General features: G+C 40.7%; 1 protein-coding gene across 2 annotated transcripts; it reads right to left on the bottom strand.

The window, feature by feature from the left end:
• Positions 1-161: 161 nt before the first annotated feature.
• On the bottom strand, positions 162-14,060 carry CYB5A (cytochrome b5 type A). 2 transcript variants are annotated; one of them, XM_086608535.1, is made up of 5 exons: positions 13,867-14,059; positions 5,829-5,957; positions 4,618-4,647; positions 2,132-2,166; positions 162-1,313 (listed from the first exon to the last, which is right to left on the bottom strand). In XM_086608535.1, the coding sequence occupies exons 1-5, from the start codon at positions 14,008-14,010 to the stop codon at positions 1,235-1,237; spliced, it is 417 nt and encodes a 138-aa protein (XP_086464661.1). In that variant the 5' UTR covers positions 14,011-14,059; the 3' UTR covers positions 162-1,234. The 2 variants fall into 2 exon arrangements, with proteins under 2 accessions (XP_086464661.1, XP_086464662.1); XM_086608536.1 differs by lacking the exon at positions 2,132-2,166 and having other exon boundaries at positions 13,867-14,060.
• Positions 14,061-14,356: the final 296 nt, after the last annotated feature.

Raw genomic sequence — 14,356 nt, 5'->3', positions numbered from 1 at the left:
TAGTACACTTTCCCACTTTTTGCATGTGACTTCCGTGCATACGGGACATATCTTGACTTTCAGGACACACCAAACAGATACTTCTGAGAAGTGTCCCAATATGTAAGAGCATCCATTCCAAGGTCTTCAAAAAAGTTTGAAATGAATATATTTGAGCCAGCAAGAGTAAGTAATTAAACTTTTATTCTTGATCACTTACATATAACTAAAAATGTTCACCACAAAATGCAAACTTTCAGTTATTTTGTATTTAGCAGTGAAAATAGTCATCTCTTCATAGTAAAGCACCAAGTAGCGCACCATAGAACAGTCAGAAACAGATTCCATGTCCCAGTTTTTCCCCCCTCACAACGTATGTGACAAAGCTGAAGATTTTATAAAAGTCTAGAAGTTCCAGAACAAATTCTAGAGTCACCTGAGTGCTTGGCAGGAACAGTATTATTTAGTAGCAGTTACAATACCTGTAGTGGAATTTACATAGCACTTTTTTTCCATCTTTTTTGGAAAAAAGGGCTACTTTTCACAAAACTGAGACAGATGTAATTGGGCTAAACATCAGCTTTCATATTTCATCTGATTTTTTTTAATGAGAGCCAAACAGAACAGTTTGCTAGTAGGAGTACCTACAACAACTGTAAGAGCAGATGTCAAGAGAAAACGAAAAAAATATCAGCTCATTATAGCCCAATTCATAGGGCACAACCGCTTACAGACACCTATACCCACTACTTCACTCAGCATTTTTCATTACGTTTAATTAGCATTTCATTCAAACATACTACATTTAAGATGACAACATGATTTTTTTTAAAGTTAAGTGAATTTGTGTACATGGACAAATACACGTACACAATTTTGGTAGTTGTTTAAAGCTGTAAAATTTTTAGGTAAAGAGAGTCCTATGGATCCCATTACAGATTAAAAAGAAATAACAAGAATCAGTGTGTTACATACAAAACAATATTCTAACACAGAAACCAATACAGTTATCAAATAATTCATTAGAGAATAAGATTGTTATACAAAAGAGAAATTTTGCCTTTTTATCACTTCAGAACAGCAAATAAGAAGGCAATATTAAGAAAAGTGCACAGCAGAAAATAATTGTTCAGTTTTCTGAAAAAGTTGAATTTTTCTTCAGACATCAGGCTTTTGTCCAGAAACATATTGGGTTAGGATTGCTTATATTTTCTCCCAGATCAGTCTCTTCTTGCACTAGTTCTCAGTAAGGCGCTTACTCAGACATGTAGGAACGATACATCAGGGCCACAATAATTGCTGCTATTGCCGGGATCACCCAGTTGGACCACGAACTAGAAGGAAGTTTTTGAAACAGAAGTTTAGGAAGTGCCAACCAGCAAGTTAAAAAAAAAGTCATTGCTTAAATAAGTCCTTCCTCCCCACTCCAACAAATACAAACATCTGGGCTGGCCAGTAATACTCTAGTCAAGTATAAAAGCTTGTACTGTTAAGGCTTTGTACAGAGCTTACAAGAAGTTTGCTTACTAGAGAAGAGTAGGACACTAGACACGGTTAAAGTCATGGTGTGCTGCCCAGAACATCATTCATTCAAAAGCCACTTAAGTAGCAGCATCGCATAACACTTTCAAGCATCCGAGCTCTCAGAGGGGCATGGAATAGTCCTGAGGTTTCAGAAGTAGGCAACTGTCAGCAGGATTATAAAGTTTGACTCTGTGGTGTTCCAAAGTGGTTTTCACCCCTCCCAATTCTGACAGATTTTCCTTCTTTTAGACACAATCCTTTTATTTCCCTTAGATGCAACAGTTGTAGCAAATTTTAAGTGTGAGGCATCCATGTCAGTAAAAAAGCCAGCAACCACACCAAGTGTCTTCTATTCCCCTGATAGCCTCCAGAAATAAAGGCTTGTGCAACATAAACCATTTGGTAGAGACCAATACATATCAATGTGAGGAAAAAAAATATAGACAGTAAGCTAACATGCTTGTAAAGTGATACACAGATGCCAGCTTGGACTTTATGTAGAACAGAAATTTTCATGCACCATCCTCTGACATCTAAGCTTCCGTCAGACAGAAGCTATTCAGCTTTCTAAGCTTCAGAAACATAACCATCAGGAACTTCAAGTTTGACATCAGGTGTCATACTATACCTGGAATTAGACTGAGCAGTAGTAATGAGAGTTTCCTGGAAAGCAAAGCATAAACAGGTATTTACATCAGGCAGACACCTCTCTCCATCTCAATTAGCCCTTCAATTTCTCGAAACTCATTAAGTGGAACTAATTTAAAAACAACTCAGTACATTACATTTGGAAAGCATTTTCTCAGAATTCCTGTAACAGACTGTTACGTTAGAAGCTAGCTAGCAGCAGTTTCTGCAGTCAACATTGCATCAAAAGTTGTTTAAAAAATACATATAATCACAAGGAATTTTGCTGCAAGTTTTCCATGAAGCTAACTTCAACCTCAGGTTACATTTGAAAAGTTTGAGTTGCCTAAAAGACAAAGATCTCTTACTTGCCTAAAATCTAATTGAAAAGACTCTTAATACGCAAATGTTTCTTATATGGAACCTATACAAAGAAAGCTAATTTCACTCTTTTTAGTATGGTGTTTCAGATCGCATAAGAATCAGCCAAGTTAGAGTTGTTTCTGATATCTATTTGGACTTCTTGTTCAGTTTCCATAGAAAAAGCAGCACTACCACATCAAATCCCACTTGAGTACATGTGCACAATTTTCATGAAGACTTACTACTTTTAATACTACTAATTGCACATGGCCTTAAGTGCATTTAAAAGATCCATGTATTAAAACTGTATTTAAATTTAGTGGTACAAGATCATCACTGAAAAATGAATTGCTTCAATATCAGAATATTTTCAATTCATTTTAAAGAGTGAAAGATTCCCAACATCCACTCATAGGTTCACACAGTCTACTTCAAGCACCCAAATCATCATAGGTTTACACATGACAAATGCCATGTTTAAAAGAATAAGACTCAGTGATTATCTCTATATTGGTTTTGTGAACGCCTCCATGAAAAACTAAGCCCAAAGCCCAACAGCAGGAAACAGCTTGTGCCCACACTATCAAGGCCAACACCTTCTACAACAAACTAACCACTTCCAGGACCAGGGAATAGCACCCCTCACACTAACACAGTAAGAAACCTGTTTTTCAACATTATGGCACTGGATGTGTACACTGAGGACACGTTAAATACAGTGCAAGGGTGAGAAGGACGTTTGAAAGCAGGCGGCCTTCTCACGGTTCCTAGAGATCCGGGGCACAGGGCCCAACCTGTTCCATTACCCACTTGGAGCGCAGCACAAAGCGAAACTGTCTTATCAGCTACACCCACATGTCCTGCTGAAGGAAAGCGCTCCAGCTTCCTGCTAGAATGACGGAAAACACACACGTAGCATAGATAAATATGACCAGCCCTAAAACAAGGGAATAAACCAAACAGGAGTGTAGTAAAAAGTCATTTTGATCTTTCTTAACTCCCAACTGACCATGATTTGGCAGAACTAATATTCTAAGTGATCAAGTTTACAGTAACTGACTAAACTGAAGTAAGGGACTGTATTACTACAAGTTGCACTGGGCAGCCTGTTTCTCAGTTGTATTTATGGTTTGCTGCACATACAGCAAAGTATTGGACTGAGTTTCTACAGAAATTTGAATAGCAGATGTTATTCTCTGTGGGAAGCAGCTCTGAATTCCAGTCACCACTCCAATTCTTATTTTTATTAATATACTAGTTCCAGTCTTTAATTAACAATAAAATTAATAACTGCTATAGCAAATATTATAGAGTACATATTTTTTAAAATTTTCTTCCTTTTAAGTTACTTATATTATTAGATCTTACAAAAGTGATTGTTTCTTAAAAGTAATCTCTCAAACAGCAATAGTAATATCCTATTCCTACTACACTTAATTTAAAAATAATCCTCAACTATTTCCTAAGCACACTGCTGTACTGTTAAGTCAGCCCTAAGCAAACATCATCTACACACACAGCAGCAGTGACTGTACAAATTAATCCCTGATGCACTTGCTCCTTTAAGGGACATCTGAATTTTATGAGTTTGATGGTTGAGTGCCAACACAACTTTATTCTATTAAACACAAAAAAATAGAAAAGAGTGCAATACTACATTGACAGGACACTCAGTAAAATCTACTGAAACAGTAAGGAAGTAAACAGTATTTTCACCTTGAAAAGGGTTCACAATTGCAAGTTACCTGATCTATAATACAGTAATCAAATGCCTCTACATTCTCTATTTGCTAGCGTTACCAACATATTGTTAAGCATCACATTTCCCCCCTCCACAAACACTTACTAGTTTAATCCATTTTGTCTATAAACTGATTTTTTTTTTCTTAAGCTTAACACTAAAAAAACATTGCTTGATTCTAGACTCACCTTTTTGCTCTAGTGTAATGCCATCATACTTAGTAAACTCTTGGTTTGAAACCACACAAATTAAAGAAAATAACAGCTAACAGGAAGAATAAGTTGAGGCCAAATCTTTCTGCCTTTGGGAGTATACCATCCACAGAGAGACACTGCCTGAAATACTTAAAAGAAACAATGTGGCATTTCAAGAAACACACTTACTGTTGGTTTCTGAAGCTTCGGTCTATCATCCTGCAAGAAAACAAGCAAAAAACCATTTAGATGAAAACCCAAAGCATTCAGATAACATTTATCACTAAATTCAGTTTGCAATTCCATTCTGTTAATGTGTACCTATTTTTACCTAGGAAATAGACTTGCAAAAGACCAGATGTCAGTGTATGATTTTGAGCTACAGTAAACAAGATCGCTTCCTCAAATAATACTTCCCAGTATACAATAAAGTAGTAAAACCTGAGTTGCCAACATATTCCATAATTTGTTGCGCCTATGTTTTTGCATTTTCTTTGTCTCTAAACAGTATGTATAACTGTTGCTTATACACTGATTACATTCACATTAGTTTACTCCCACCTAGTCTACTTGTTTTATTGGGCAAAGTCACCTAACTACTTTCAGTCCAATGCCCAGTACAAAGGTCCGAAACTCTATGGATCTTTCATAAACTCACTAAGTTTTAATTGAAATAGTCACATTCATTATAAAAAAGTCCAACAGTATGTAATCTTGACAGTGCTGCATTTGTACACTAAACTATCAAGCTGCTTGTTTGTATCAAATGAAAACAGGCACTTGTCAAACAAGGAAGAATCAGACTGGTAGCCAGATTAAGAACAACTTTACTGGCATCACCTGCCATCTGAACTAGATGACAAGCCTGCCAGGTTACAAATGTGCATCAGAGCCGAATTATTTCATATTAAGAGAAGCGACAATGTTAATATTTACCAAGAGAGGACCGAAGACAGATACAAGATCCAGTATCTTACTGCGAAATACGCTACTCAAGACAGTGACATCTACCCCAAAAGTAAAACAAAAACATATGCAAAACAGAAGAGGAGAAGCAGCAAGGATGAGCAGTATTGTAGAGCAGATAGACACACTAGTAGCCTAAGTCTCTAAAAAGTGGTTTTCAACTACTAAAAGGCAGGAGAGCTTAAATAAGGCCTATCTGAAGGAAGCCAAGGTAGCAGCTCTGTAGCTAAAATAAATCCTTCAAAGCTTGAGGCAGCAAAATGGTGCTTGTTAAAAGTACCACTTCCTAAACGATAAGGACAGTATAGAAAAGAGGAAGTGACAGATGATCCAGTGGGAACTGATCATAAACAACACTGACACAGCACAAGACGGGGAGCCAGAGAGGGGGATGACAGAACATCGAACTAGAATTGAGATGCTCTCATACTCACCGGATGAAGTTCTCCGATAATAAAGGTTTCTGACAGTGTCCTTGCATCTGTGGAATGGCCAACATCTTCAAAGTTCTCAGTAGCATCTCCCCCAGCTTGCTCCCTAAGGACCTCTTCACCACCTGGGTGCTGCAATTTTTAATGAGTTTGAGTTTGTTACTGAAAACCATGTCACATTCTAAAAATAGAGATCCTTCATTTCCACATTTCTAAAAACAAAAAAAATTGCAAAATCAGTTGCTAGATCTCTTCGAGGAAACAAAAGCTCTCTAGTTATTTGGAGGGGGTTATGTATTCTCTGAAGCAAAAACCAAGGAAGTTAAGTCTCCATCAGCAACAGAGGCATTGACAGGCCTCGTAGCAACTAAAGCACTTAGAACATGAGGGGAATCAGTCAGTCTTTTAATAGCCCAACTATTATCTAAAGTTACATTGTGTTCTCTCTTCTGCAGGAGACGTGTACTTTTATCCAAATAACGCTTTATACAGCAAAAGGATAAAATCCAGAAGGTGCAAGTTGCAGCAAGAACATTCCAGGTAGATATAACAAAAAAGTTATTCACAAGAGCAGCAATCAAGCACTGAAACAAGTTGGCAAGAGAACACACAGAACCTCCATCCTTTGAGGTTGCCTAGACAAGATGCTGAAGAACTTGACCTTCAAGTTAACCCTAGTTTGAGCTGGTGGACAGACCACATAACCTTCAAGGGTCCTTTCCAAAAGATGTTATTGTATAATTATCTAGTAAGGCAGCTATTTTGGAACTGCTTAAGCACCACTGAAAACTCATACAAGACAGCAGAACAGCAATTTGGTTTTAGCAGACTATGGAATCCCCAAACTACATTGCTGTTAACACCACTGAGATGCAGAGAAGTTGTCTCCCAATATTCCCTAATACCTCAACCCATCACTGTTACCTTACCCTAAATCCCTGCTATCCATTGTCTTTTACTCTTCCCCAGGATGCACTTTGGGGATTGCATGCAGTTCCACATTTCCATCCATCAAATAACTCCATCTGTACGTACTGCAAGATATATCACGTCTTCTAGTTCAGTGAATTTTCTCAGCATCAAGTTACTTGTTTATGTAACAGATAAGTAACATGTCATAAAAATTCACCACTCAACTTTTAAGTAGAAAACTACTACATAAACATTAGGAATGATTAGGTAAGCAAGCGAAAAACACTTCAGTACTTGGATTAAGGCAGCCATAAAGTAAGTTCCAACACTTTACCAGTGACAAAGGAAAAAAGGCTTTGGAGCCTCAATTCTGATTTTAATGCCTCTGACTACAGAATCTAAAAATGATGAAGACAGTAGAAATTTCTACTATTTAGTGTCATCTTGTCTGGAATATAGCTGAACAGAAAGGCTATGCTTAGACAGTAGATGAAAGAAATGGCATAAACATTTCTGCTAGTCTAGACAATTCAGGTTAGCATTTACTTCAAATCCACCATATTAACCTTATTAACCTATCAATCCCTCTCTCCCAACAAAAATAAGACTTGTTCATACAGATTAGGGAGACACTATTACTACCAGTTTCCAGCAGTACCAGAACTCCAAAACTTGAACCTTTGCATTAAAGGCAGACATTTATTTTAACAGATTAAGAAAGTTGCTTAAAAAAAAACAGCAACCAATACTTCTTTAAAGAGTGAAGATATCACTGCTAGAAGGGCAAGGAATCCCTACCATGACTAAGCAAAAGCAAGATTAAGCTATAGATGGCAAGATTAGGCACAGCAGCTGAGCCAAAAAAGGTTAAAAGAGTGCATGCAGAGTAAAGATTACACAAGCAGAAGTGCAAATACGGCCTGGTCACCAAAATCCTGCCCTTGAATTCCTTCTGATAAGTATTCAGGGAAAGGACTGGACAAAAGTTGAAAGATCACTCAAGTTCAGAGCCTTGAAATGCATAGTATGTTTAAGAAGCTGCACTTGAGTCTAACAGGCTCTCCCACTGCACAACTAAGTCTTGAAAGAATTCCTTCAGCAACACTGGCTTTAGCTCTTTGGTTTTGTTTTTTTTTGGGGGGGTGGACTTTGTTGGTTTGGTTTTCTTGCACCATGCTAAAGAACTGCGCTCCCCAAAATAGAAAAATATACATAGCATCTTCAGTAGAAGAGAAGGCAAAACTGCTTGGAAAAATTGCTTGTTGATGTCATCTTTGTTAAGCAGCAAAAGGCATCAAAGCTCAACTACTCATAAAGCACTAGTAGCATAAGTAGTATGTACACTCATATATTGCAAGGAGCCCAAACTCTACTCATACAAGTAAATAAAACTAGTTACTCCAGCAAGTTGTCAAGATCACACAGTTTACACTAGTTCCCCCCCAAAAATCCACCAAACAAGTGGACACCTACCAGTATAACTGCATCTACATTAAAACCATTTCACAGAGTCCTCAAACTACCTGCTAACTAATTTGTGACACTACAAAGGAATTGTGTAGCTATACAGGCAGCTTCACAGAGGCACTCCAGCTTTTCTCTGTAGGATTAGTTTTTGGTTTAATTAGTAACTGATCCTTCTGTCTACAAAACCACAATATTAGCATCAACATAGTGACTGTGACCAGCTCTCTCAGTGGCTATCCCGCATCAGCTGAAGGGGTCAAACTTACCCTGACCTCTGCCACCATAGCTGGAAAACCGGTAGTAATTCTTCCTCATATCAGCAAGACTAAAGAAGAGAGTCACACACAGAGTTACCAACTTCAGCCATCTAGCAGATGACATGACTAGTAACCTACTAGACATACATAAAAGTACTTAGAAACTAAATACTTTTCTTTTAGACAGCATGTCTGCTTAAAGGTTCAAACTTGCAACCCCTCTGAAAGCAACTAACAGGTAATACAATTCATGAAAAGAATTGTTTGTATTACAGACATTACATATTTGTATTTCACCTCCCCTAATGAGAGAAAGCAACTGTAATGTCTCACAAAGGGCAAGAAGTGATTTTTTTATCAAAAGCTGAGCATTTTCCATGGTTTGATGAGTTTCTGAAAGTTCGTTTATACAGAGCCTTTGTTCACACTCCGCACAGTAAACAAAGCTTGCTACCAGAATTTCTATTTTAATGAAGAGCCTCTGGACAGACCCTTGAACTGGAAAGCCCAGAAGACTATACAGATGACTACTCCTAAACCAAAATCTTGCTGATACAAATAATTGAAGTATTTTTACAAGTAAAAATTGTGGTTCAAGGGAAATGAAACAGCTTTTGCTAATAAATTAAGCTAGTCTAGCTCATTCCTAGGACATTCCCAATATAATAACATGGATATTTAAGTTACACGTGTAACAGAATTCTGTACAAAGCCAGCGCTAGTACACAGCACAGACTAATTCCTAACAGCAGCGCATTAGAAAGTTTTAGATAAAGTAAATAAGCAGTTAAATTCATTGCTCTCATCTGGGTCAGAAGTCTGTGATTACTTCACCCCGAACACCTATCACCTCTTCTCCCCCTCACTACAATCACGCAACTCTCTCGGTGTCATAGTTCAAGAGTCTATTAAAGTATAACTACCCTAATTCACAGTTCATGCCCCCTTCTCATACTGGGAGAATCACATCTAGGATTCAAGTAAGCTTTTGCGGAGATTAGCAAAGGTCTCCACCAGTGGCAATCTTATAAATTCAAGTTTTGCTTTCTGCACTACAGGGAACAAGAAGCACAAAGGAGCAGCAACAGAGCCAGAGAGACATGGAGAACCTCAGCTTTGTTGCTTAAGACAAACAGACTAATGCTTGTTTGTTTTAAGGGCACTTGTAGTCTGAAGAGTCCTCCAAATTATTTCTGTCACCTATTTAAGTTACAGGACAGAAATTCTGTACTCATGTAAAATTTTAAGAGTTTTCTTAGAAGAGTAGAACTCCTTATGAGAGTGTATTTTTGAAAATCACCATTAGGGTTTTACATGAACCGCAAAAGAAACACCCAGCAGCTGGCTGCCCATTTCCCCACTTACTGAACAATTGCAGTTTGCAGCATCTTGCATAAAATACTGCTAAGCAGCGTTATTTTTCAGAGCATTTTCAAGTCTTCCTGCAAGCTTCATCAGTGCTCAAGGGAGTGATAACACTGGTTCTGATCCTTAAGACTGCAAGGTTCTTAAGACTGCAAGATTCTGAAATAATTCATATGGCACATTGACAGACTTTAAAATGTGCTAGTACTAGCAGCTTTCTACATAAACTACGCATGACCTTAAACATGGAAGGTCTTACGCTGCTCCTCCACAATATCATATTTCTGGATGAACATAACTTATCGCCACACAGTGGAGAGAACATTTTTGCTTTTCCGCACTTTATTTGATCAGCATTGCAGAACACATTTTGTGGGAGCGGTCCATTCTGTTTAGAAACAGTGCTATGAAAGCACAAGTTCACACCTTAAGAAAAACCCATTTTAATCGGCCATTAATATTTTTCTAAACCATGAAACCACCACCAACTGAAGTAACCTAAGGAAGTCTGTACTAGATGAACATCAAATGCATACCATAGTTTCCAGAAAAAGGAATTTCTCTCAGGTAGAGATGTTCCTATTCTTGTTAGCTTCTCTGCCTAGCTTAAGGCAACCAGCCAAGTTCCCACAAAAGCAGTGGGGCAGACTCTCACCACTATGGGAAGCGGATCAAGACACTGATCATTTCATTCTTATTTTCATATGCCCCGCTACTTTTGTTTAGCTCATTAGATTGATGTCAAAGCCTGATTAGTGGGATTGCTTTATTAAACTATGGAGAAATACAATCATTACCAACACACTTAATCCATTAATTGACATTTAATATTATTCATGTATGTAATTATCTGTAATACAGATATAGCCATAAAATCCTGTGGTGAGTAAACACACATTTCTAGCGGCTATTTTCTTCCAAATGATGTAGGACCTGAAACTATGAACAGGTTTCCCAACTTTCTGAAACACAAGTCTGAGAGCCGTTGAATGAAAAAGATGATATACAAGTTTCTGATCTCAAGAATAGCCTTTCAAGTCCAGAGCTTCAAGGTACTGCACTTCAAAAGCTGAGATCTCTGGATTTCCTCTCCTAGAGGATAGACTTTGATAATCAAAGAAATTTCAGAGATTCCTGAGATCTGCCATTTAAAAAAAAAAAATATTAAAAAGCAGTTGCTGGAATTTTCAGTGACCTTATCTTCAGTGACCTGTAGGATAAGGTGTTAGAGTGCGCAATCCCTTCCTCCTCCAGCACTTCACCTGTATTTCAAACAATCTTTTTTAAGCCTCGTCCTTAGGAAATTAAGCTAATACAGTCACGCTACGCGACACCACCACTCCTTTTCAGCCTCACCACTCCCAGTACACTTACTATCTAACCTCAATCAAGCATTCACAGAGGCTGACAGTTCCCAAAAACCAAACAAGTTTCTCTAAACATCTATGAGCTTTATGAAGAGACAGCAGCTGAGCAGAGGAAATACATCCTTTCTTTAAGTACTGTAATGGAATGAAAAGCAACAGCACACTTTCACTTACTAGGCATGAGAGCATTCAGGGTGTCTTTAGAGCCAAGTACTGTAAAGTTTTCAACTTCATAATCAATACAAAAATATTTCCATAGGAAAGATTGCTTGTTGAATTAAGAAATGGGACTAGTAAAGCCAGCTTCAGTTCCCAGTTCTTCGCTTCCTACTAAACTGACAATGTTACTTATTTACTACTTGGGAAGAGCAGGAGTGAGGTGATGCTTCAGCAGTGCATCCTCTTTGGTACTACTGGACTTATTTCATTAGCGTACATTTAATTCTTGAAATCTTTTAAGCTTTTCTACTCCGATACAGAACTGCAAGAAGTAAAGCTGAGTTTGACCAATAATGCTCTTGAAACAGCTAACTTAATCCCCACTTCACTGAGTTTACCATACTCCAGAATGCATCAGTAAGAAGCTAGCCCTAATTTCTCATCTGTCACCTGTAAACGTCTCTGGGTTTTTGACCATCACAAGAATTAGCACATCACTTCATAAATTAACCAAGTATCAAAAGCATTCAAAAAAAGGAAAAAAAAGTCCTACGAAATATTTTAATCTAAGGGTTCCATCCTCAACATCACCAACACGATGAACATGACAATATCCAAGAGCTTTCCTTAGGAGTGTAGTTTCATTTAGATACTTTGTTGAAAATAGTTATTCACTCTCATTCATTTATTATCCCAGAGCATGAGCCAGAAATTTCAGCTCCAAAACCAGCCATATTACATTGAAAGCTGTTTAGTGCGAGGCTATATTTTAACCCATGTGTACCAGAAGGCACCAGACACCCCACAGTTGTCCAAGAAACAACTATTTAACTACTTGCAACCTGAATTCTTTCGACATGCTGCCAAATTAGCAATGTTGTCCTGAAGGCTGAAATGAAGATTTTCTCAGAGATGTTTGTACAAGGTAGCACCTCTTAATAGATATCAATTTCATCATATGTATTGAAGAAAGAGGCTGTCAGCTTGTTTGTGCAACTACTTAAATCCAAAAGCTCATTAGAGCCTGGATTTTTTGTCAAGTGTGCTTTGTGGGGGGTGCCTGTTCAGGGAGGGGTGGTGGTGTGTGTTGATGTGGGTCATTCCCCCTACCCAATCTGGAAGCACTTAGGCAATTATGTATCAACCAAAACTGATCAAGTTTCCAAAAACTGCTACTTTAATTTCTCAGGCTGCATGAAAAACTGCATTCTCCTCCAGGGCTTCTATAATTACATTGGCCTGGCCTGCATAATCAAACAAACATTTCCATAACTAAAGGATGAACCAGATCAGGGTCAGAGCTAGATGAAAAATAATCAAGGAAGAGTCAGTAGCTCAGTTTCACAATCTGCCTTGCTAAAGAACCAGACAATTTGTGTTGGCACACAGTTTATGAACTAAATACTACTTGTGTCAACACTGCCTTTGAAAAACTGCTTGTCAACCTCTTATTTACAAAATGCTCAATTTATGCTTTGAGTTTCAAGTGTTTCCAACCACAAAAGTCAAGACGGGGCTACAGAACTACTGAGGCTTGAATTCTGTCCTGTCAGTACCAATCTGAACTGTGTTCTATAGGAAATTAATTTCACTCTGTAATAACAATTTTTAATCGAATGCTAGGTCTTTGCAGATTAACGGGAGCAAGGAAGAAGACCCAAAATATCACAAATAAATCCTAGCTACATTTAATACTGAAAAAAAGTTGCTCGGTATTTGCATTTCTTCGTCTTCACAGAATAGCATCTTAGTTGGTTTAGTCCAGCAACTAAAACGCTTCTTTGTCAACCATGACTATCAAGGAACACCTCAATCGTTCATCATCAGCAAGTGATCAAGAACATCGATCAGTAACTGGGGGGGGAGGGGGAACAAACAAACAAAAGAACCCCCCTAAAACACAAACACACACACACAACGGCGTTCAACCTGACCGCTGTACTCTGTGATGACAAAGTCTGAACTCCGGCAGCCTCGCAGCGCGGCGTCGCAGGCCCGCGCTGCGCACACGCGGACAGCGATAAGTGGACAAAGCCTCCGGGGCGCTGCGGTTTGCAGAGCGGCAGGCAGCTCGACGGCAGCTGGCGGGAGACAGCGGCTCCCGGCAGCGGATCCCACCCGAGCGAGGGACGGCGCGCTCGCCACACTCGCGTTCCTTCCAGCCCAAGAGACGGCCGCTGCCCCCCGCCGCCAGAGCCGCGCTCCCGCGGAGGCCAAGGCCAAGGCCGAGGCGCGGGGCCGCCACACGGCCGCTTCTCAGGAGCGCTACCGCGGCAGGCCGAGGCGCGGGGCCGCGCTGTGCCGCGCCCACAGCGGCCGGCTCCGGCTCCTGCCCGCGGCCCGGGAGAGGCCGGCGGGAGCCGGCAAGGGGCAGCGCCCTGCCCCATTCCTGCCGCCGCGCCGGGAGCCGGGGCAGCCAGCCGGTGACCCCGCACCGACCCACGGCGCGCTGGCATCCACGGCGCCCCGACAGCGGTCCCCCCCGCCGCTCCTCCGCCCTCCCCGGGCACCCACCTCGTCCAGAAACTTGGTGACATCGTAGATGCGGTGGTGGAGGATGATCCAGGTGCTCTGGCTGTTGTTGTGCTGCTGCACCTCCTCCAGCCGGTAGTACCGGCCCCGCCACGACTCGCCCCCGGCCTCGCTGGAGCCCACCATGTCGCCCGCAGCCTCACACCGCCTGCCACCGCGGCCCCGCAACGGCCTATAGCCTCGCTCCCACCCGCGCACGCCAACTGCCGCGCAGCCGCGAGCCTATCACCGCTCAGCTCCGCCCCTTCCCTCCGCCCACCCCCTCCCTGCCGGCTTCTGACTGGCGGAGCGAAACGCCTTTCAAAGAAGGCGTCAGGTAGCCGACCGAGGTGGCCGCGGGGGAGGGACTTGTGGGGTGGGTCGCCGGCCTCGTGCCCCGCCCCCTCCCCTCCCGGTGGGCGTTGGCCGCGCCTTCCGCGTGAGCGGCCGCCGGTCACGTGCTCCGCGGGGCGCTCATGGGGCTGGGTGGGAG

Source organism: Tauraco erythrolophus, chromosome 3 (assembly GCF_009769465.1).
Source record: "Tauraco erythrolophus isolate bTauEry1 chromosome 3, bTauEry1.pri, whole genome shotgun sequence".
Lineage (NCBI taxonomy): Eukaryota > Metazoa > Chordata > Aves > Musophagiformes > Musophagidae > Tauraco > Tauraco erythrolophus.
This window is presented reverse-complemented; position numbering and strand designations above follow the sequence as displayed.

Coding starts and splice junctions, on each gene's coding strand:
- CYB5A (XM_086608535.1), bottom strand. CDS start 14,010: ATGGTGGGCTCCAGCGAGGCCGGGGGCGAGTCGTGGCGGGGCCGGTAC. Junction 5,958..13,866: donor TCACCAAGTTTCTGGACGAG/GTGGGTGCCCGG, acceptor TAAAAATTGCAG/CACCCAGGTGGTGAAGAGGT. Junction 1,314..2,131: donor ACTGCTCAGTCTAATTCCAG/GTATAGTATGAC, acceptor ACTTCCTTCTAG/TTCGTGGTCCAACTGGGTGA.